Source organism: Danio rerio, chromosome 15 (genome assembly GCF_049306965.1).
Source record: "Danio rerio strain Tuebingen ecotype United States chromosome 15, GRCz12tu, whole genome shotgun sequence".
NCBI lineage: Eukaryota > Metazoa > Chordata > Actinopteri > Cypriniformes > Danionidae > Danio > Danio rerio.
Genome location: NC_133190.1, coordinates 39,090,350 through 39,112,500, shown reverse-complemented (window position 1 = coordinate 39,112,500; position 22,151 = coordinate 39,090,350). Strand labels below are relative to the sequence as shown.

The window sequence follows — 22,151 nt, the reverse complement described above, 5'->3', positions numbered from 1 at the left end:
GTTTAATGCTTAATATAAAAGGCTTTTTGGTGATGGCAGCTTAAAGACGACTCTCATATGGAGAATGAAGTCTCATGAATTGCTCAGGTGCGAGTTTTTCACAGACTTCAACAGCGTTGAAAAAATCTTGATGGTTTTGTGGGTCTCCTCTATCAAATCTTATCTTTATTTTGTATTTTCTATGGATTTTAAGTCAGGTGATTGGCTGGGCCATTCTACAGCTTGGTTTTCTTTTTCTGAAAGCATTTGAGAGTGTCTTTGGCTGTGCTTCGGATCGTTGTCTTGTTAAAATGTACACACTGGTTTCATCTTCATCATCCTGCAAATGTAGATGTTAAACTGAAGCAGCTAATATTAATTTACAATAACGAAGGGCAGAGTGTTGCTGAAGAACTGCTGAAAGATTTCATCTGCTGTCTGGGCTGTCCATGTTTTTCTACACCTCCTTTCTTCAAGTGTTCAATACTTTTTCCCTACGTCATTTCATTACACATAACTTAATTTGTAAACTAATTAGATTAGGTATTTTTGCTTATATGCATTTCTTTAGTTACCAAAGAGGGGGTAATACTCAAGCTCGCCTCCTTTGCCATAGCGTTTTACCTTGACATAGCACATATGTGATAAATGCAGTCTGATCTCACAAGAAAACGTAAAAAATGTAAATTTTGTGTTTAGTGGCTATTTCGTATGAAAAAAGGTTCTCATTGAGACCCTGATTACACTAATATGTTTTAAACGATAAGTTTTGCTACGGTTACGCCATATGTCCACACTACGCTGGAGTTTTCTTGCGCCGGAAACGCTGGAGAGGCCGTTTTCATTCTAAAACGCTGCTGCTCCGTCACAGTATGGATAGGGGAAAACGGAAACATCTGAAAACGAAGGCGAGGCTGCAGACGTTCACCATCTGATTAGAGCTTTTTACTTAATATTAAATAGCCTAACACAGTTCAGTCCGGCATCTTCTTCTTGTAAGTTCAGACTTCACAAGTTTTATATGGAAAACAAACTCACGATGACGTGTTGGGTAAATCTTTAAAGGGAGTACAGTGTACTTTATAACATCATTCACATCACCCTGGCTACATTGTGTCACTTTATTAACATTAAATGAAAACATGATTAAAGAAACTGCTATTTTCATTCTGAAAATAACAACTTAACAGACAGCAGAAACGTTGAGGCATCAAGCTACTTATTTATATGAGCTTCATCTTAACCGTATGCGTATTTATAACATAATGGAGCCTATAACATTACTTCCTCCTTTCATTCTCACTGAAGTTTCGAAACATTCCCTCTCTTTTGCTGAATATCAGGTTTAATAATCAATAGTGGCCATTATAAAAGTATAATGTAAGTTTATACATTATAGGAAATAAAGGCAAGCAATCAGTCAATATACAGAGTGTACGTGGTTACATTAATTATTAGTTGATCTTTGCGCTCAGCCAAAACATGTTACCTAAAAACAAGCAATAAACTCAAAAGACCAAAGTCGGGGAATGTGTCGTTAGGTAGAGACAAGATGAATTAAATATCACATTTAACAAATATAGTGAGATTGGATCCACCGGTAGATCATTGATGAACAATCCAACGAGCACAGCTCTCATCTATGCTCCAGCGCGTGCTAGAGAGTGTGTGTGTGGTCACGTGATGTGCATTTTCACTGGTGTGGTGTAGACGGAGAGCTGTTCAGAAACGCTGGGTGAAACGCTAGTGTGGACGCAGATCGTTTTCATTCTAAAACACCTTTTTAAAACTAAAACGTACTACTGTAAATGGGGCCTAAGTAGTGTACAGCCCCTTTCAATATACTGGGGCATTAGGACCAACACTAAACGCCCCCTGCTTACCTAACACCACTTCCAGCAGCAACCTGGCTGTCCCATGTGGTCTTCCATCCAGGTACTAACCTGCTTAGCTTCAGTAGGTGACCATGTGAGAGTTGCAGACGGCTGGCTGCTGTCTGTTTAGGTTGCTTTTCAAATGTTTTCATTCCAATCAATCAATCAAAAAAAACATTTTACTTTTTTTTTTTATTAGAATATGCAAAAATCATACAAATACAAGAAAACATCAACAGATAACAAATACAAAGCAACAAAACAAAAACAAAACAAAAACATCAACAATATAGTCAGGTACTGGTATGTGCGTGAGTGTGTGCGTGTGAGTGTGTGTATGCATGTAAAGGTAACTTGGTGGACAGGTCAGAGTACATACATTAGAAACAATAACAGTCAATAAATGAAGCAAGTGTCACAGATATAGATAAAACATATAGAAAGAAACCAGTCAGAGGTAGGGAGTAACAACAATGCTTATTAATGTATGATAGTAAATATGAGAGTAAAAAGAGAGAAAGGACAACAGTAATAACTGACAACAATAATAATAAATCACAAGTGCTACACCAACTACTACTACAGAAAGTTACTTATATAACAACTACTACTGCTTCTACTACAGCCACAACCACGACTACTACTACTAAAGTGTCTACTAATACTGATACTACTACAACGACTACCACTACTGACACTACTATAGTGTTTGCTACAACTAATACAACAACGTCTACTGCGACTACTACTTCTACTACTACTACTAATACAACCACTTCTACTACATCTACATCAACAACATCTACTACTGATATTACTACACCAACAACGACTACTACTACTACTACTGTAACAACCACACCATTACTACTTCTGCTACAACTATACCAATGACATCTAATACTACATGAACTACAACTTCTATAATCTCCGTAACAATTACTCAATAACAATCAATACTATTACAATGACTACTACTTCAACTACTACTACTTCCACTACTACTACAACTACTACCGTTACAACTACAACAACTGCAACCTTACTAATGATAATGGTATAAATACTTGTAATAATGATAATGAAAAGATAACAGGACAAGTCAGAACAGTAATAATAATAATGATAACAAAAAATAAAAGTAATACCATTTATGACAAAGGTGTCGAGGAAAGGGGAGGATGGGAAATCAGGGAGAGGACAAGTAATAATAATAATAATAATAATAATAATAATAATAATAATAATAACAACATTAAAACAAATAAAAACATTTTACATTTTTCTTGCTCTGTTAAACATCACTTGGGAAATATTTGAAAAAAAAAATGCGTTCAATTTTAGCATATTATTGAAATGCATTTTCAGTTGTACAATAACTATCTCCTTTTTAATGCCATTTAGATACAGGAGGTATTAGAGACAAGGAATTGAGCATTTTGATTGGCCACAGATCTGTTAGGTGCAGGATGAGTCATGATCTGTTCTTCTCAAAGAGAAAAACAGTACGTTTAGCAAATCTACTAGGAGCACACTACAGCATGACCTCAAAAACAGACTAAAAGGAAGAAAATGTCTCATGATAACAGACAGCGGCCCTTCTGTGCGAACGTGCTAGTCTTTGTACGACCCACACTTTGTATCTTTGATGGGCTGATAATGGAGTACAAGTAGTTTCAAGAGCGATCGGCATCTGGAAGCGGCGTCTTTAGTGAAAACTCTTCACACTCTATCGCTCAAAGACTACATAAGCATCGGAGAGGGCAGAGGGGTGTTTTTGGGATATGTGTTTGCATCGCCACAAACAGAAGCCCTCTCTATTGTTTGCTTGTTTGTTTGTGTATGTGCGCTGGAGGTGAAGGGAGGGGACGGCGAGTCAAGAATGGGGGCAGCTTGTTTCGAGTTGCATCATAACAAGCAGGTTCAGCGCAAAAGTGCTGTATGTTCGAGTACACAAAGGTCTGCAGGGTCAATGCGTTTGCCAAAAACAGAGTTGAAAAACAGGTCACATTTTTTTCCATGATGCCTCGACTGAGCCTCAGGTGATCTGCGCAGGTAGACGCATTGACATTCAGATATTAAAGCAGCTCATTAAACAATTAGTTCATGGTTGGAGGCGAAAGTATGAACAACAGCCTGAGGCGTGACAGTGGTCTGAGAAGCAGTTGGATGAGAAATTCATAATTTGCTAGGACTGTGAAATGTGTCAGCATATGGATTTTCTAAAAGTTGATGTTTGTATATATATTTTTTGACGTTGAGATATGAAATCTTTTTTTTTTTTGACATGTAAGATTTGGTGTTGAGTACAGTATTATGTGAATTATGACACATCATATCACCTGAGCTAACCATGGTAAACGGCTAGAAAAGACTTGTGGTAATTATAGTTAGAGGGAGGGTATGTTTGCAATTATAATAATTTACAGTGTAAGCACTGTAAGTGTCATCTTTCCTCACTGTGAGATGCAGTCTTTGTTTTGTTTTTTGTTTTGTTTTGTTTCGTTTTGTTTTGTTTTATTTTAATTATTCTATTATTTATTTATTTATTTATTTATTTATTTATTTATTTATTTATTTATTTATTTATTTATTTATTTATTTATTTATTTAATAATTTATTTTATTCTGTTTATTTGTTTATTTATTTATTCAGTTAATTATTTGTTTATTTATTTATTCAGTTAATTATTTGTTTTATTTTTAATTCATTATTTATTTTAATGTATTATTTATTTTAATTTAATTATTTATTTAATTTTTCTATTTATATTAATTATTCAATGTATTTTATTTATTTTGTTTTATTTAATTTTTTATTTATTATATTTATTATATTTATTTATTTATATATTTATTTAGTTTTTTGTTTCATTTTATTTATTTATTTTATTAATTATATATTTAAATTTAATTATTTATTTAAATTATTTATTTATTTTAATTATTCTGTTTACTTTTATTTATTATTTAATTTTAATAATTTATTTAATAATTTATTTTATTTTATATATTTTATTTTTTTAATCAATTTTATGTATCAATTTATTTATTTGTTTATTTATTTGTTTATTTATCGTTTTAATATTTTATTTAAAATATTTATTTTATTGAATTTAATTAATTAATTAATTTATTTTTTTATTTATTATTATTTTGTTAATTATATTTATTTTATTTAGTTTTAAGGTATTTTATTTTATTTATAAATATCTATTTATACTGATAAATAGGTTGTGTATTTATAATTCTTTTGGAAATGTTATTGTGACTATGTAATTCCATAAATTGGTTGTATGGAATTCAGCATTTTTTCCAGAGTATCTATCTTTTTTTTCTCTATTTTTTGTCTGATCTGTTATAATTCATTATCATTATTGATGTTTTTGGTGGTTTGTACTATATTTGTCATCAATTTATAGAATGAGATGATGCAATCTGAGAGCATATACACCAGAGTGACACATTATGGAGCAGTTTGTCTGACAAAAAGCCGCTGTGCTCGAAACATTACTGTGAGTTTTTTATATGTGATTAAATTTGATACTGTTGGACCTTTTGGTGTTGCCGCATTTTCAAATATATTTACAAATGATTAGCATAAACGTCACTTCGTTCACTGGCTTTTTTAATATATTACTTGCTATTTTGACCAACACATTTTAGTCAATAGCTTTATATTCTCGGTTTGCACAAGCTTTCTTAGCAAGTGCTTTGCTGCAACCTGTGGCCTCCGAGGGAACTGCAAAGTGGGAGGTAAATCTAAAGGGTTGAACTTCTTACTTTAGAAACACTTGTGCTTTTAGATTATAGCAGCTGCTGAAGAGCTGTTTTTGATTTTTTTTTCTTTACCTTAAAATATGTGTACTAAAATAAAAAAGTGCATATCTAGAGTTTAAAATCCTAGTTCATTGAATGAACATTATTTACATGATCGTATGTTGTCTCAAACCAAACCTGTATGACAACTTCTGTAGTAAACCAACAGATTTTTCCCCCAAACCTGCAAGTCTTGCTTTCTTCTGTGGCACATAAAAGAAGATCTTTTGCTTTTTTAAATGCAAAATATCTTATTTTGTTACTTTTATTAATATTGCCATGAAACATTTATTGAAATGTTGTGTCATTTGAGTGTTTAATGTGTCTCTGAGGCTGTGACATCCACTCTTTTTTTCCTGTTTTAAAATGCTCTCTACCCGCATAAGCAGTTTTAATTGTTCTTGTCTGAACTGAAATGTTGGAAAATACTAAAAGTAAATTTCTGTAGGACAAAAACATTAAGTTCTTATACTGAAATCTAAAAAGATCACATATTTACATTTATGCATTTTTTATATTTATGATGGAGAGCATCATCAAGTGTGGAAGGAAGACCTTTTTTTTTTTTTAAATGTGTCTGGATTATTGTAGCATTTTTTTATTGTAACATTTTATTTATTTAATTTTTAAAAATTGTTTATTTATTTTACTATTTTTTATTTTATTTTTTTATTTATTTAATTTTTGTGTCTAATTCTGCACAAAACATACATGCTTAGTTTGTCTTTTCTGCCAATGAACCTGTATTTAAAGGCATAGTACACCCCCAAAATGAAAGTTGCTGTTAATTTACTGAAACTCCAATCATTGCTGATTAACAAAATGCAAGTCAACATCTGTCAACACTTTTAAGAGTCAAAAAGCCACATATAGAGTGGCTCTTCACATTACTGGGTGGGCCATTTATATGGGTACACCTTAATAAAATGGGAATGCTTGGTGATATTAACATCCTGTTTGTGGCACATTAGTTTATGTGAGGGGAGCTTTTAAATAACTATATAAGAATATATAAGTAGCTTTATAAAAATAAAGTTACGTTAAAACCAAGCACACTATTGTTTTTCTTAAGAAATTTCGAATAAGTTTATTAAGGTGTATCCCTATAAATGGCCCACCATGTACAATGACGTCTGTTGGAGCGAAAGTAATGTGAGCAAGAAGCTCAACGTTATTTAAAACATTATTTAATACCCTTAAGCCAAATCCTCTGCAATCTAAAAATGTTTTCTTCTTCTTCAAGAAAAAAAAAACTATCTCTTCCCTTTGAAAAGTTTATTATCACTACTATTTTTTCATTAAAGGGAAATGCATACATATTTAAACTTCTACACACTGTAAAAAACCTTGCTGTGTTAAATTTTAAAGTCGAATCAAGTTAACTTTTCTAGTCATCAAATTGCATCAATCAACCTGACTAAGAATATTAAGTTTAACTTTGTTCAACTTTAAAAAAATGTTAAAACCTGATTGACCTATTAAAATAAAATAAAGCAACATAAACATTTGTTGTCTTAATTTTATTCATTACATTTTTCACAGTGCATTTTATGTTACATTTATTGATTTCCCCCTATGCTATATCTGCAATCGCACCTTTCAAATCATTTTTTCAGGTCATGCAGTCAAATACGGCCATTTATCATGAAGTGATGGCTAAATGGGCAGTTCTGTGTTTCGGATTAATGCTGGTGAAGTCATGCATTATCTTAATGCAGATAAAAAGATGAACACGATATCATCAGTCTTCTTTCTAGCCTCCGCAGCAGATCAATCCACTCTGCATTGAGTGACAAGCCTATTTTTTTCTGTGCGCATTCATATTCATGCAAACCACAGCAAGTTTGATGCATTAATTGCACCATATTGAGCTACTTATACAATGGCGTATGGCCAAATGAAACCATGTCAAAGGAAAGCCCTATAGGATGGGTTATAAGATGATATTGATGGCACTATTGCCAAGTAAATGCCGGTAAGCTGAGACTTTGGGCTATTCGTATTCACATATGAGGCCTGGCAGCGTTGTGCAATGCATTCTTAATGCACAGCCGTTATTGACCGATAAGTATTTAGACTAGCAATTTCATCTTGGCATCTTTTCATTATGCGCAGAGTGGTCAAAAGGGGCTAAATGGAGTTGGACTAATCACCTCTAGATGGCAGTGTTGTACTTTGTATTTTGATTTGTCTTTTTTTTCTAAGGTAGGAAATGTGTGAAACTATTTTAAACTCATTTGCTGGTTTTAATTTAGTGTATTTAATCTTTTTGGCCTAATTTTATCTATATATAGAACCCTATGTGGTTTAATGCACATGCTATACCAATTTTTTTGATGTGCTGATCGGGTTTTGACCTTTTTTCTCTTTCTCATGGGACATAAATCAATGTTAGACTTGCGATCTTAACCTCTTACTGTATATCCGTACTTCTGATTCTCATCTTTCACTGATGCTTTCACACCTCCTACATTGTTAATTAGCACTGTAAACAAGAACAAACTTTCCCCACTCGCCCACTGATCCTTCCAGTGACATCATACTGTGGCAAACCCAAAAGTTGCTGTTGTTTGTCAGTTGTGTGTTTGGAAAGGTCAGTGGAATATGTTTTCCCTGAAGGCATGTAGGGGAAATGGTAAGCTCACCTATCAGTTTGCACACAGAAATTGGAGATTTTTGCACTTTTTGTCTATATTGAGGAATTATATATGTGACAGATAGGTCAAAGTCTAAAAGTGCATCTGAACATATATTTTGTAAATGCATTAAAATACACTCACAATGATTTTGCTGCTTGTTCAAACTACTAATGTAAAATGAGCTTAAACAACACACTTCTTTAGTTTTTTGGGAGAGCTTTAATTGCTTTATGTTCAATCCACTTATATGTTTTAAGTTAACTTTAAAAATTTGTGTTGACAACATTAATGAATTGTGTAAAACCCTTTATTTAAAAAAAGATTCCACACAATCGATTTGTGTTGGGACAACGTTACAAAACAAAAGGAATTAAGTTACCTCACAATAAGAAAAATAATTATTGAACAAGTCATGTTTTTTCCCTGGGAATTATATTTCTAAAGTAGCTGTTGACATGGAAATAAACCAGATTTGACGGAAAAAAAAAAAAAAAACATAAAAAAATGAGTTATGTGTAATAACAATGGAATGACACAAGGAGAAAGTACTGATTACTAAAATGTAATACTTTATATAAAAGGCTTTTTTAATGATTGCATTTTAGAGTTTCTGGGCTGTGTTTTAGATCATTGTAATTGCTCAAATGTCCACCCTGGTTTCATCTTCATCATCCAGCATAATGTAAATGTTGGATATTAATTTACAATGGCGAAGGGCAGAGGGTTGCTAAAAAACTACAGAAAGATTTCAGTTTCTGTCTGGGCTTTCCATGTCTTTCTACAGCTCCCTTTCTTCATGTGTTCAATGCTTTTTTTCATCCGTCATTTTATTTTATTATGTATAACTTAATTTATAAACTAATTATGTATAACTTAATTTATAAACTAATTAGATTTGTTTTCTTTGTTTTCCGTCTTTCGGATGAGACGTTAAACCGAGGTCCTGACTCTCTGTGGTCATTAAAAATCCCATGGCACTTCTCGTGAAAGAGTAGGAGTGTAACCCCGGTGTCCTGGCCAAAGTCCCTCTATCGGCCCATACGATCATGGCCTCCCAATCATCCCCGTCCACTGAATTGGCTCTATCACTGTCTCTCCACTCCACCAATAGCTGGTGTGTGGTGAGCGCACTGGCGCCGTTGTCCTGTGGCAGCCGTCGCATCATCCAAGTGGATGCTGCACACTGGTGGTGGTGTGGAGAGACCCCCCCCCTCATGATTGTGAAGCGCTTTGGGTGTATGGCCATACACAATAAATGCGCTATATAAATACACATTACATTACATTACATTACATTGCATATACTGTATAGATTTCTTTGGTTCTGACCAACATCCGGGTAAAATTTCAAGTTAACAGCCCCTTTAGAAATATGTTTTCTGAGAAAAAAAGATGACGTGTCAATATTTATTTTCCCTGCTGTTTTAGTTTTTGCAAATTTAAGTGAATTTATCATAAAAAATAAGATTAAAATAAGTCATTTAAACAAGCATTTTTTTGTGAATGAATCAAATATTTTTACCATGATTTATAGAAAACTTTTACTAAAATATCAAGCAAGTATATTTTGGGGAAAAAACAACATATTTTCAGATATAGTTAGACAATAATCATTTAATGACATATTAAAATAATCTATTAGATAATTGCAGTGGGGGCGGCACGATGGTGGTTGCCTCACAGGAAGAAGGTCGCTAGTTCGAATCCCAGCTGGGCCAGTTGGCATTTCTGTGTGGAGTTTGCATGTTCTCCCCGTGTTTGTGTGGGTTTTCTCCAGGTGCTCCAGTTTTCCCCACAGTCCAAAGGCATGCAGTATAGGTGAATTAAATAAAATAAATTGGGCGTAGTGTATGTGTGTGAATGTTGGAGTGTATGGGTGTTTCCCAGTACTGAGTTGCACCTAGAAGGGCATCCGCTGTGTAAAACATACGCTGGATAAGTTGGTGGTTCATTCCGCTGTTGAATACGACCCCTGATGAATAAAGGGACTAAGCCGAAGGAAAATTAACGAATAAATGAATAAATGCAGTGCTGCCTCTAAATAAAATTTTTTGACCGAAATATCAGTTGTTGAAAACTAAACAATTTGTTTTTTTTTAACTGAAGCAATTTTACATTCTGCACCTTTAAATAAAAGTTTTTATTTTCAATGTACACATTATTCTCATGTTTATGCTAAGACGTAAATAACATTCAAAAACATGCATTTGTTCGATTATTTTTATTCAAGGCTTTGCTGTAGACCGTCAGATAATAAGAAAACAATATGGGACCATGTGGCAATAAATGTGTATATTGTTGCAAAAAAAAAAAAAATCTAATTTCAAAAACTTAAACCATAAATAAAATATAATAAAATAATCAAAATCCTGCTTTTAAGAGCTCAAGCATTGACAGGTGACAGTAAAACAGTACACAATAAACAGTAACAACACTGAAAATTGGTGCAAATACAAACATAAGAATTGTTATGATTAGGGCTGCACCATATTGGAAAAATGTGACATCGCAATATTTTATTTTGGTGTGATTTATATTGCGATTTGAAAAAAATCTGTAATTTTTTTTAGGGTTTTTTGGCAGCTGGGGTGCCGGAAAAAAAAACTTCAAATAACGGATTTTTTTCATAGTGTATATCGTATCGTACTACTGTACCTAAATATCTGAATACTTATTTCACTTTTATGTTTGCTCTATCTTATTTATTTATTCTTGCAGTTTATTTTATTCACTTTACAAAATTATTCCAATCAAAGTTAATGCTGAAATTGTATTCATATCACAATATAAAACCCAGCAAAATAAAATATTGCAATGTCAGATTTTTCCATTATGGTGCAACTCGTATTATAGCAATACTTATATTTGTATAACATCGCACCAAGATTCAGTGTTATAACTGTTAACTGTGTACTGTTTTACTGTTTACCTGTCACTTGCAATGCTTGAGCTCCTAAAAGCAGGATTTTGATTATTTTATTTTTGAAATTAGATTTTTTATTTTTTTTTTGGCAACCATATACACATTTATTGCCAAATGGCCCCGTATTATTTTCTCTTCTTCTGACAGTCCACAGCAAAGCCTTGCATAAAAAAATAATTGAATAAATGCATGTTTTTGAATGTTATTGTCACGATTACCAGCGACCGTCTTTCATAAGATCGCTGGATTTCACTCTCAATAACCATAGACTACAAATCCGCCACTTCTGGACCACATTTTCATACATGCACTCCGGTCACACTCACACATGCTTCCTCATCTAGACTGATTCCTCGCACCACCTGAGCATTGTCAGAAACTGATTGCACACACTATTTAAGCTACACACTCACTCATTCACTTAGCAGAGTCTTGTTAGCTGTATAGATGACATTACAACGCGTTACTCCTGTCTAGTTTTCCTGTATTTCGACCAAGCCTTGTATTCTTGCTCTCTCTGCCTGCCGCCTGCCTTTTTGACCTCTTGCCTGTTATTCGATTACGATTCTAGACTGCCTACATATACCCGTTTACACCTGTGTTGACCATCGCTTGCCTGACTTTGAATAAACCTGCATGTGGATCCAAACTTCTGTTGTTAGTGTCACTCCCCGGGGTTACAGTTATTAACATCTTAGCGTACACATGAGAACTTTTATTTGAAGTTATATATTGCAGCACTTCATTCATTCATTCATTCATTCATTTTTTTTAAATTACGGATTTTTTTTTACAGTGTACAGTATTATCATGATATTTTCCCCTGATAATGATAGATCATGATGTCAGAGGTATATCACAAGAAAATCGTCCACAATCTATCATGATATTTGTAAATGAAGAGGGAACTGCATCAAAAAATTATAAAATTTATTTCTTTTATTAACAGCACATATATTTTTTTAGACTTGCAACACTGATATATGTTCGATCCGCCATTACGAGAAGTGCCACCTCCTGCATATCGCCATTTTGTCCTGCCCCTATTATTGAATAATCAAATGTAATGTCAAATGTAAACACTGAACATTCGTCATTGCTGATCAACAATAATAATCCTAACTCCACATTGCAGATGCTGCCATGAGACTATTGCGAATGCACACATTGTGATATCGATGCTGAAACGATTTATTGTGCAGCCGTAGTTATAATCATTTTAATAATCTTTGAATAGGCCTTTAAGTGTGTCATTAGGTGTCGGCGCCAGTGGTTTAGTGGTTAGTTCGTCGACACATGCACTCCGGTGCTCGCAGCGACCCAGGTTCGATTCTGCCTCGCGGTCCTATGCCTATCCTTCCCCTCTCTCTGCTCCCCAGGCTTTCCTGTCAATTCTCTCTACTGTCCTTTCAAAAATAAAGGTGAAAACCCCGAAAAAATTATTATAAAAAAAAAAAGTATGTCATTAGGTATTATTTTGGCTAAACGATAATTTCTGAAATTGATAAATGTAAAGAATATCATTCATTTCTTTTTGCATTAGAACTCTATGCGGTTTTGTAGCTTAGAGAGCAAGTATAGAAAAGAAGCGAAAGGCCATGCACTTAAAGCACAGTTATGAATCTCATAACCTTTTGCATGAAAGAAAAAAAAAGCTTTACATGCTGTAACATGAGCAGATAAAAGTTTCAAAGCATATTTTATCATTAAATCTGTACTTCTGAATAGGTTTAGTAGGTGCTGCTACTCTCTAGGCTTCGGAATAATGCATCATTGACTACACAGTACATTCACGTGCTTGATAAATCTGGGTGTAAATGGGGGTGAGATGTACAGTGATGTTCATTGCATTATTCATTGGGACTCATGGGAGTGCATTGTACTGTAGATGAACAGAAACCAGAATGTGGTAATGTTTATTTCCTCTTCCTATGTCTGTCTTCATTGTGAGGTGTGGTTATTGTGTATCTTTGGGAATATCTGTTAACACAAGATCAAACCCAACAGGAAGTTTCATGGTTACAATATTGATGTATGCGCTTGTGTGCTCTGATAATGGGATTTGTAAGCTTTGACGCCTTTATGCTGGCCAACTCCCAAGGGGATTGTCTTTTCCCAGATGTTGTGTAATAAAGTCTGTCACAAGATTTTTTTAGAAAAAAAAAATGATTAGAAATTGCCTTTCAGCTATTTAAAGTTCAGTTCAGAATTATTAGCTCTCCTAAATTATTAGCCCCCTGTATATTATTCCCCCATTTCTGTTTAACGGAAAAAAGATTTTCTTTAAACACATTTCTAAACATAATAGTTTTAATAACTCATCTCTGATAAGTAATTTCTTTTATCTTTGCCATGATGACAGTACAAATTATTTGACAAAATATTTTTCAAGGTACTAATATTCAGCTTAAAGTGCAGTTTAAAAGTTTAACTAGGTTAATTAGGCAAGTCATTGTATAACGATGGATTGATCTGTAGACAATCAAAATATAAAAGCTTAAGGGGACTAATAATTTGAACCTTAAAATATTTTTATTTAAAATATTTAAAAAACTGCTTTTATTCTAGCAAAAATAAAAAAAAAAGACTTTAGAAAAAAAATTGTAGGAAATACAATTGAAAAATTCCTTACTCCATTAAAAATCATTTGGGAACTAGTTTTAAAAAAGAACAGAAGGCCTGATATTTTTGTCTTCAACTGTATATATAATGTTTGTGTTTATATAAAGATCTTAATTAGGTATAAATGAAGCTTTTAACCTTTCCAACTTTCAAATCAAAATAATTTATTTATTTTTCCAGGTAAATGAAAATGGATCAAAATGATTTCTGAAATTAAAACATTTGAAATTAAATCTCAAGATTAGGGTTTATTCCATTAATATTTAATTTTAGAATTCTTCTGATGTCAAAACATTGACATTGTGTTGTCTTAAAGGGCACCTATGATGAAAATCATGTTTTGTAACCTGTTTGGACACAACTGTGTGTAGGTATAGTGTCTCCAGTCATAATGGAGGGATGTAAACCCAACAAGTCTCTTTTTTTTTAAGTTCTTGATGTTAAAATAGGGCCCAAATCCCAGTGATTTTTAGGCCCACCGCAATGTGACATAAGTGCAGTTTTCCCCCACCCACCTAACTGATTGACAGGCACCATGTTTCTATGATAACGTGTAAAAACATGTCCACAGAACATTTTTTGCAAAGAAACTGTGATTAAAAATCTGTTCCAATGATTTTTATACGTTTTAAATGTTTAAAATGTTTTTAAAAACAGAGCATGTTTGTAATGAATACAGTAAAATTGTGATTAATTCTTAAACGCTAGAATTACTAAGGCCACATGGTGTCAGTAAACGCGTAAATGTATGTGTGTGTGTCTGTGTGTGTGTACTGCAAATGGCATTTGATTGGGACTCATCATTTCAGAAAGGCTTGAATAAACTCCACCACATACATGAAATAAACTTACTTGGTAGTTTTGACTAATGAGCTGTCTCTGTCACTGACTGCGGTTTATCTGACATAACACAGCAAAAGCAGACACACATGTGGGAACGGTGGGTGGGGAGAAGCAGTTCATTTGCATTTAAAGCCACAGGCTAAGCTACACTGTATTCAGACACCAAAATGGACAAATTCTGGAGGCTATAATACATTATCTGATGTGTATTTTGAGCTGAAACTTTACAGACGCTTTCTGGAGACACCAAAGACTTATCTTACGTCTTGTATAAGTGGTAAAATGTGTGCCCTTTAAATGATTAGAAATCTGTTTGAAAACATGGCACATCTTATGCAAAGAAAGAAATTCTTAATGACAAATTATTTCAAAATTAATTGACTCCTAATATTTTTTCATAGCTGTATATTATTTGTATATCATTTTCATCATTTACCTTCACAGCAGTGAATTCACTGTTTTTGGAAAAGTCATAATGTATTATTTGCATAAATTGTTGTGCGCAGATATAGATTGTATTATTAATTTGTTAAGTTTGCATTTTTTGAAGGACATTACATCTCTGTTATTGAACTTTTCTTTCAGGTCTTAAGGGAGAAAAAGGATCCTCTTATCTTCAAATAGGTCATGTCCCATGTTCCAGGATCTAAACTTGGCAGTTCTCTGATTGGTTTTGAGATTGAGATAATAGGTATTTAAAAGACTGCAGAAGATGAAAGGCTTTATATTTCTTGATTCCCATGAAGGTAAACAGCATTAAAACATATTTTCATGTGGCATGTTAAAATAAATATATGTTGAATCTTACCGCTGCTTCATCAACAGCCAACTTTACAGCTAATCATGGGAGCAAATCTTTTACCAGTTTGTGTTGTGATATTTCTGTTTTGGGGTAAGGCTCTTTATCTTTTTGAATTACTATTTTAATTAACCAATATGCATTTAAAGAGTTTCTGCAGTTCTTAAAGTTTTAATTGACTCTTGCTTCCACATTTCACCTTTAAAAAGTTAAGAATCACAGCAGAATGTGGTATAATGTTGTATTAAATGTTGCCAGCACTCCAAAAAGATAAATGTTATTCTCAAAATGTTTGTTTTCTAATATAAGAATATAAAAAAAAACTTTAAGTTAACATATATGTTCAAAGCGAAGAAGTTAAGTGTTGTTTTCTTTTGATATCATGTGAAAATGTGTTTTAATCAAGTTGATTTTTTTTACCTAAACTATTGACATCATTTGAATCAATTGGAACCTTTAGACGTTTCATTGGAAGACAAAACCAAAATAATGAACAAAGCACCACTTTTTTTTAGAAGAATTATTCAAATCATTATACAAAGTTTGCTAATATTTTGTGCGTGTGTGCGTACGTGTGTGCGTGCGTGCGTGCGTGTGTGCGTGCGTGCGTGCGTGCGTGCGTGCGTGCGTGCGTGTGTGTGTGTGTGTGTGTGTGTGTGTGTGTGTGTGTGTGTGTGTCATTAGTTGCACCCTTTAAATGTTTATTTAGAGAACATACTGATGAACTTTTAAATTTATTAATTATTAATTTAATTAATTAATTAATTATCAATTAATTATTTATCAATTACCATTTGATTTCTAGGTCTTTTGTACTGTATTTACAGTACAAGTTGTGAAATGTTATTGCATAATAAATTACTGTTCAAAAGTAGTTAATTTAATTTAATTTAATTTAATTTAATTTAATTCCAGTAATTTTAATGATGAATTTTCAGCTTCATTACTCCAGTCTTCAGAAATCACTCTAATATTATTATTGTTATTATTATTATTATTATTATTATTATTATTATTATTATTACTTGTAATAGTAATAAAAGCAACAATGACTGGAGTAATAATTTCATTTGTTTTGCATTTAATAAATGTTTATTTTTTTACATTTAATAAATGATGAACAGATTAATTTTTGGCAAGACTTTATTTTGATGGTTCCTATTGCATATTTTGTTGACTAAAAGTTGCATTGCAACTACATGCCAATGACTTCTCACTAGAGTATTAGAAGACTGTTTGTTTAATATCTGTTGATACTGCTACTTCGACATTTAACTGACTATGAGAAATTTTGCAAGTACATGTCAACTTATACTAACCCTAATCTCAACCCTAACCCTAACCTCACACTCTACTTATAATCTAATGCGAATTAGTTGGCATGTAAATGCAATGTAACTTAAATACAACAAAATGTGTTAAAGGGAGCATGAAAATAAAGTGATACCTAATTAAAAAAAAAAAAAAAGACACCAAACTTTTAACCGGTAGTGTATATTTTATATAAACATTCATTGATTTAAAATGGACAAATATCTTTATAAAGTAATCATTAAAATATGCAACAAATTATTACGTGTAAATAAATGCATATGCAATGGCATTTGATATCAATGTCTTTCCAAGCTGTTTATATAAAATAATTCTCTCAATTCTTCTCTCTTGAATTCCTAAAGATGGCATCCAGGCTCGATCTGCAGGACAAGAATTTGCCACCGCGTTCATGCAAAACTATGTTTCTCCTTTTGACCTCCCGCTCTTTCAGCTTTATATCACTTGTCTGAATTATAATTGCCTGGTAAAGGTCTACATACCAGGTCTTCGTTTCACTCAGGAGGTGCAGCTGACCTCAGGTCAGGGCATCACGGTGACCCTCCCCAATGAAGTTGAGCTTTCCGGCACCAAAAGATCCCGCAATACTGTATCCATTCAGTCATCTAAAGATATAACAGTTTCCGCATTAAACTCAAAACAGTACACAGCAGATACATCGCTGGTTTACCCTTTGAGTGAATGGGGCACTGAATATTTTGTGTTCACCCCTACCAACTCCCCTCCATCTATGCTAAAGGAGTTTGTGCTGATCAACGGTAAAGAGCAAAACACTGTGGAGGTGTTTCTTCGAGCAGCGGTCCGATTCGAAGGCCGCTTGTATGCTGTTGGTAGTAAACTAGTTGTGGTGTTGGAGCCTTTTGAAAATGTACAAATCCAAAGTCAAGGAGATTTAACAGGATCCCGCATTTCATCGCAGCTTCCAATCGCTGTGTACTCGGGTCACATGTGCACTTGGTGGTTTTCTAAGTGCAATCACGTTTATGAGCAACTTTTGCCTGTGCAAAGCTGGGGAACTCAATACCTGGTGGCTCCGCTTAGCATCCAGACCCAGTTTGACAGCATTTATATTCAGGCATCTCAGTCTACAAATATAACAGTTCAGTTTGGCCGTACTACATTAACAAACGTTCTTCAGCGAGGTCTTATCCTAGAGTACAAAATCCAGTTTCCTGATGGTCTTAACATCATGGCGGACGGCGGAATCCAGGTGTTCTTTTTGTTTAATGGTCTGCGAACATCCAGCGGTGTCATATATGATCCGTTTCTTGTCAATGTCCAGCCTAGCAACCGTTTCTGTTCCTCGTATGCGGTTGATGGGATAGCAGGCTTTGGCAACCGAGCCCTCCTAATTGTTCCCACCAGAGAACAAGCAGGGATTCAATTTGATGGCTCGTCTGTACCTGGAAACATACAATGGAGGGTCATCAAAAACAGCAACTATTCCTGGACTGAGCTGATTTACCAGACTGGAGCAGGTCAGCACAAAATAACCCATCCGAGTGCTTCTTTTGGTGTCTATAGTATTGGATTTGATCAAGCTAATGGGTACGGAGCCCCAGCCCCATGCACTGATCCAGGTAATTATACTTTCTAATTAAAATTACAATAGAACCTGTTTTAGTTGAATAAAATCCATACAGTAGTCAACATTTGAAGTGGATCAAAACCTTTCGTCAAAGTTGTTCTTGTCTTTTGTCTGGAAGTATTATGGTTTTAACAATATTAAAACTTTCTCTTGAAAAAAGTGTTGTAAAAGATAAGGTTGCATATAACATCATAAAGGTTGTTTCATTAATAAAAAAGCTTTCAACAAAATAAATAAATACAGCCTATAACCGGCCCTTATACAAGGAATACAGTGGTCCCTCGTTATTCACAGTAGTTATGTTATAAAAATAACACGCAATAGGCGAAATCTGCGGAATTAACAGCTTTATTTTTTACAATTATTATAGCTGTTTTAAGACTGTAAAACCTCTCACTACACACTTTACTCAGACAGGCATTAATATGAACAGAGTCCTGAGCGGCACTAGTGTGCATACCCTGATGAAACCTCTGTTTTTACACAGTAAAAAAAAAAAAAATATATATATATATATCGAACTGAAAAAAGAAAATCAAATCACTTTTCAATTTAGCATATCAATTTTTCACCATAAAAAACAAATTGCCTCGCATTTCAATTTTCGTTATTTAATTTTAAAGCAAAAATAAAAAGGCTCTTTTTTCGTTTTTTAAATATCCATTTCTAATATTAAAATCCAATGCCCAAAATATACACTGACCTTGTCTTACAACAATTTTGAAATGCTTTTTTTTTTATTCAATTTAAAGGTTGACTACTATATTCCAATAATGTGTTTGAAATATACAGTTGAAGTCAAAATGATTTGCCCCCCTGTGAATTTTTTTTCTTTTTCAAATGTTTCCCAGTGAAGTTTATTTATAAACAATTTTCGAGAGAGTCACGTGCTTATGATTGTTCTCAGCTGTTCCAGCATCAGCTTATGATCAATTATCCAATCAGATGATTCCTAACTCCCTATAAATAACCAGAGTTTTCTTATCTCAATATCTTCGTCTTGAAGAACCCCTCCCCCACCTATCCCTACTTTCCCTCCTTTTCAGATGGGCGACACGGCAGCCTAGTGTATAGCACTGTTGCCTCACAGCAAGAATGCCTCTGGTTTAAGTCCCTACTAAACCAGATGAAATTTCTGTGCAAAGTTTCGCTTGTTCTCCCCATGCTCACGTGTGTTTTCCCCGGGTTCCTCCCATAGTACAAATAACAAGCACCCTAAGTAAATTGAACAGACAAAATTGATACATCACTTCCAAACTTGAGTACTCCACTCCCAGTCATCCATATCCATCATTTAGCTAGAAATAAGCTGGGGGGAGTTTATCGAGATTTACCTGAGCTCAAAATCCCCTGCAAATGGGAGGGAACCCAGGGTTTTAGGATCTCATAAGCTCAGGGCTCTCTCCCAGGACAGCATGCCAAACAAGCTTTTATAATCAATCATCAGCTAAGTGTGAACTTTTGAAATGATGTTAAGCAGATTAAGGAATGTTTGACAATACTTCCTATGATATTTTTTCTTCTGGAGAAAGTCTTATTTGTGTCACGGTCGAGGTGGGGAAAAGGAGCGAGGACTCGAGTGCAAAGAAACAATGGGAAACAGGACCAGACATGGGTAGTGTCCGAGCTCTGCTACCAAAACAAGAATTTACAAGACCAGAGTGGCAGAACTCTGACAATTTGTTTTATTTTGGCTAGAATAAAAGCAGTTTTTAAGGAAAAAAAAAAAAAAAACATTTAAGGGTCATTATTATTAGCCCCCTTTAAGCTATATATATATATTTTTATACAATGATTTGTCTAATTACACTAACTCGCCTTGTTAACCTAGTTAAGCATTTAAATGTTTAAGCTGAATACTAGTATCTTATTAATATACTAAAAATTATAATAAAATATTTATTAAAATATTATGTACGGTCATCATGGCAAAGATAAAATAAATAAGTTATTAGAAATTAGTTATTAAAACTATTATGTTTTAAAATTTGTTGAAAACAATCTTCTTGCCATTAAACATATATGGGGGGTAATTATTCAGGAGGGCTAATAATTCTGACTTTAACTATATGTATTACAATAAAAAATAAATTATCATAAACCCATCCAATTACTTTCTTACTTAGACTCACTTTCTTATTTAAACAATCAATATCTCTTTTTTTTACTAGTGGCCTTGGCATCACCTCGCTCTTGCTTCGGCATCATCTGTAATGAGGATGAGGATTGCATGATGAAGGGTTCATTCCCCGTCTGTGTGAAGAAACCATTAGGAATCTGTTGGGCTATGGGTGACCCTCACTATTCCACATTTGACCAGCGTTATTTTGACTTTATGGGCACTTGCACCTATGTTGTCACCAAGAACTGCCAGAAAAATGACAGTCTGCCTGCTTTTGAAGTCCTGGCTAGAAATGAAAACCGTGGAGACACAAGAGTCTCCTATGTGGCACAAGTAACTGTGCATATCGGTGGCATCACAATCAGTGTTGACAGTTCTAAACCCGGGAAAGTCCAGGTAAGTTGAAGTTACAAAATCAATTAAAACTTAAAATGCATTGTGAAAGAACATTAAAAGTGTCTCTGATGTTTTAGCTCAAATTAACAAACATATAATTATTTATAGCAGGTCCAATTAATTACTTTGTAAGTGTGAGCATTAAAAAAACATTTTCTTTTTTCTTAATTTTTAATTCAAATAAGCAGTTGCTTCACTTCCCCCTTTAAGAAGATATGGACAGTTTAGGGGGTGTCTCAAAAGTGCAAATGATTCCATAAATGTATTATTGTAAATATTATTTATTTTTAAATATAGTGATTACTTTGGAAAACAAAAATACATACTGTAATGATAAGGTGACAACAGGGGTTGGATCCAAATGCAGCTTTTTAAGAGCATCATCAGGCAAACAAGGTTCAGTACAGGAGCAGACAGTAGCATACAGATAATTCAAAGAGTAAATGGTGTGACAGGTCAAGGCAGGCGGCACAACAAACATTAACATAAAACAAACAAAGGTTTAAAAACATGGCAAGACAATCCTGCAAAATGCTAACATAATGCACACTACAGTATAACACGATTAGATATCAGTGTGTCTAGTGTATGTATAATCCAAGTAATCAGTCCAGCTTCAGTGAGAACCGTATAAACGGAGGTCAGAGCCTGTTTCAAGTGGGTGGGACTTGAGCTCCAAGTGGGCTGTACAAAACTAGGTTTTTTATTTATTTAATGTCTTGTACATGACACAAAGACCAACATTGTGTTTTATAAATGTCTACACATGCCTCAAACCTAAACCTAACATCCCAATAACCTAATGTTTTTTATAAATGTCTACTCCACCTACACCACCTAAACCTAGCCCACCTGCAGCACAAGTCTCTCCCTCTTGGAGGTCACCCAAACTACTTGTGGTGTAAAACCTCCCACTTGGGGGCCTCCAGGCTGCAGCGATATCTACTCGGCTTAAGCTATGAGTGTGTAATCAGGAGGTGAACTGAAACAGGTGTGGGACTGCAGGACATGATGGGATTTGTAGTTCGGTAGAATGACAGGGAGTGTTTTCCAGTAGCCTGCAAGGGCAACACTGCTGGTGATCATAACACATATATAAAGATATAAATATATTGCTTCAGTGTTAGAAAGAGTGATGGTTTTTGATTTTTGAGTTTTTGTAATGTTTTTGAAATCTATAGCATCTAAAACAATTATAATATCTAGCAATATCAT

The 22,151-nt window shown here is 33.8% G+C and overlaps 1 protein-coding gene across 1 annotated transcript in view; it reads left to right on the top strand.

Annotated features, from left to right (window-relative positions):
- Nucleotides 1–1,822: 1,822 nt before the first annotated feature.
- fcgbp (Fc gamma binding protein) overlaps nt 1,823–22,151 on the top strand; it is a 63,985-nt gene continuing 43,656 nt past the window's right edge. Inside the window, exons 1-4 of the mRNA XM_021466524.3 lie at nt 1,823–1,914; nt 15,285–15,591; nt 17,175–18,410; nt 20,590–20,936. Of these exons, the coding sequence (XP_021322199.1) occupies nt 15,543–15,591; nt 17,175–18,410; nt 20,590–20,936 (1,632 nt within the window). The 5' untranslated portion in view covers nt 1,823–1,914; nt 15,285–15,542. The remainder of the gene's footprint in view (nt 1,915–15,284; nt 15,592–17,174; nt 18,411–20,589; nt 20,937–22,151) is intronic.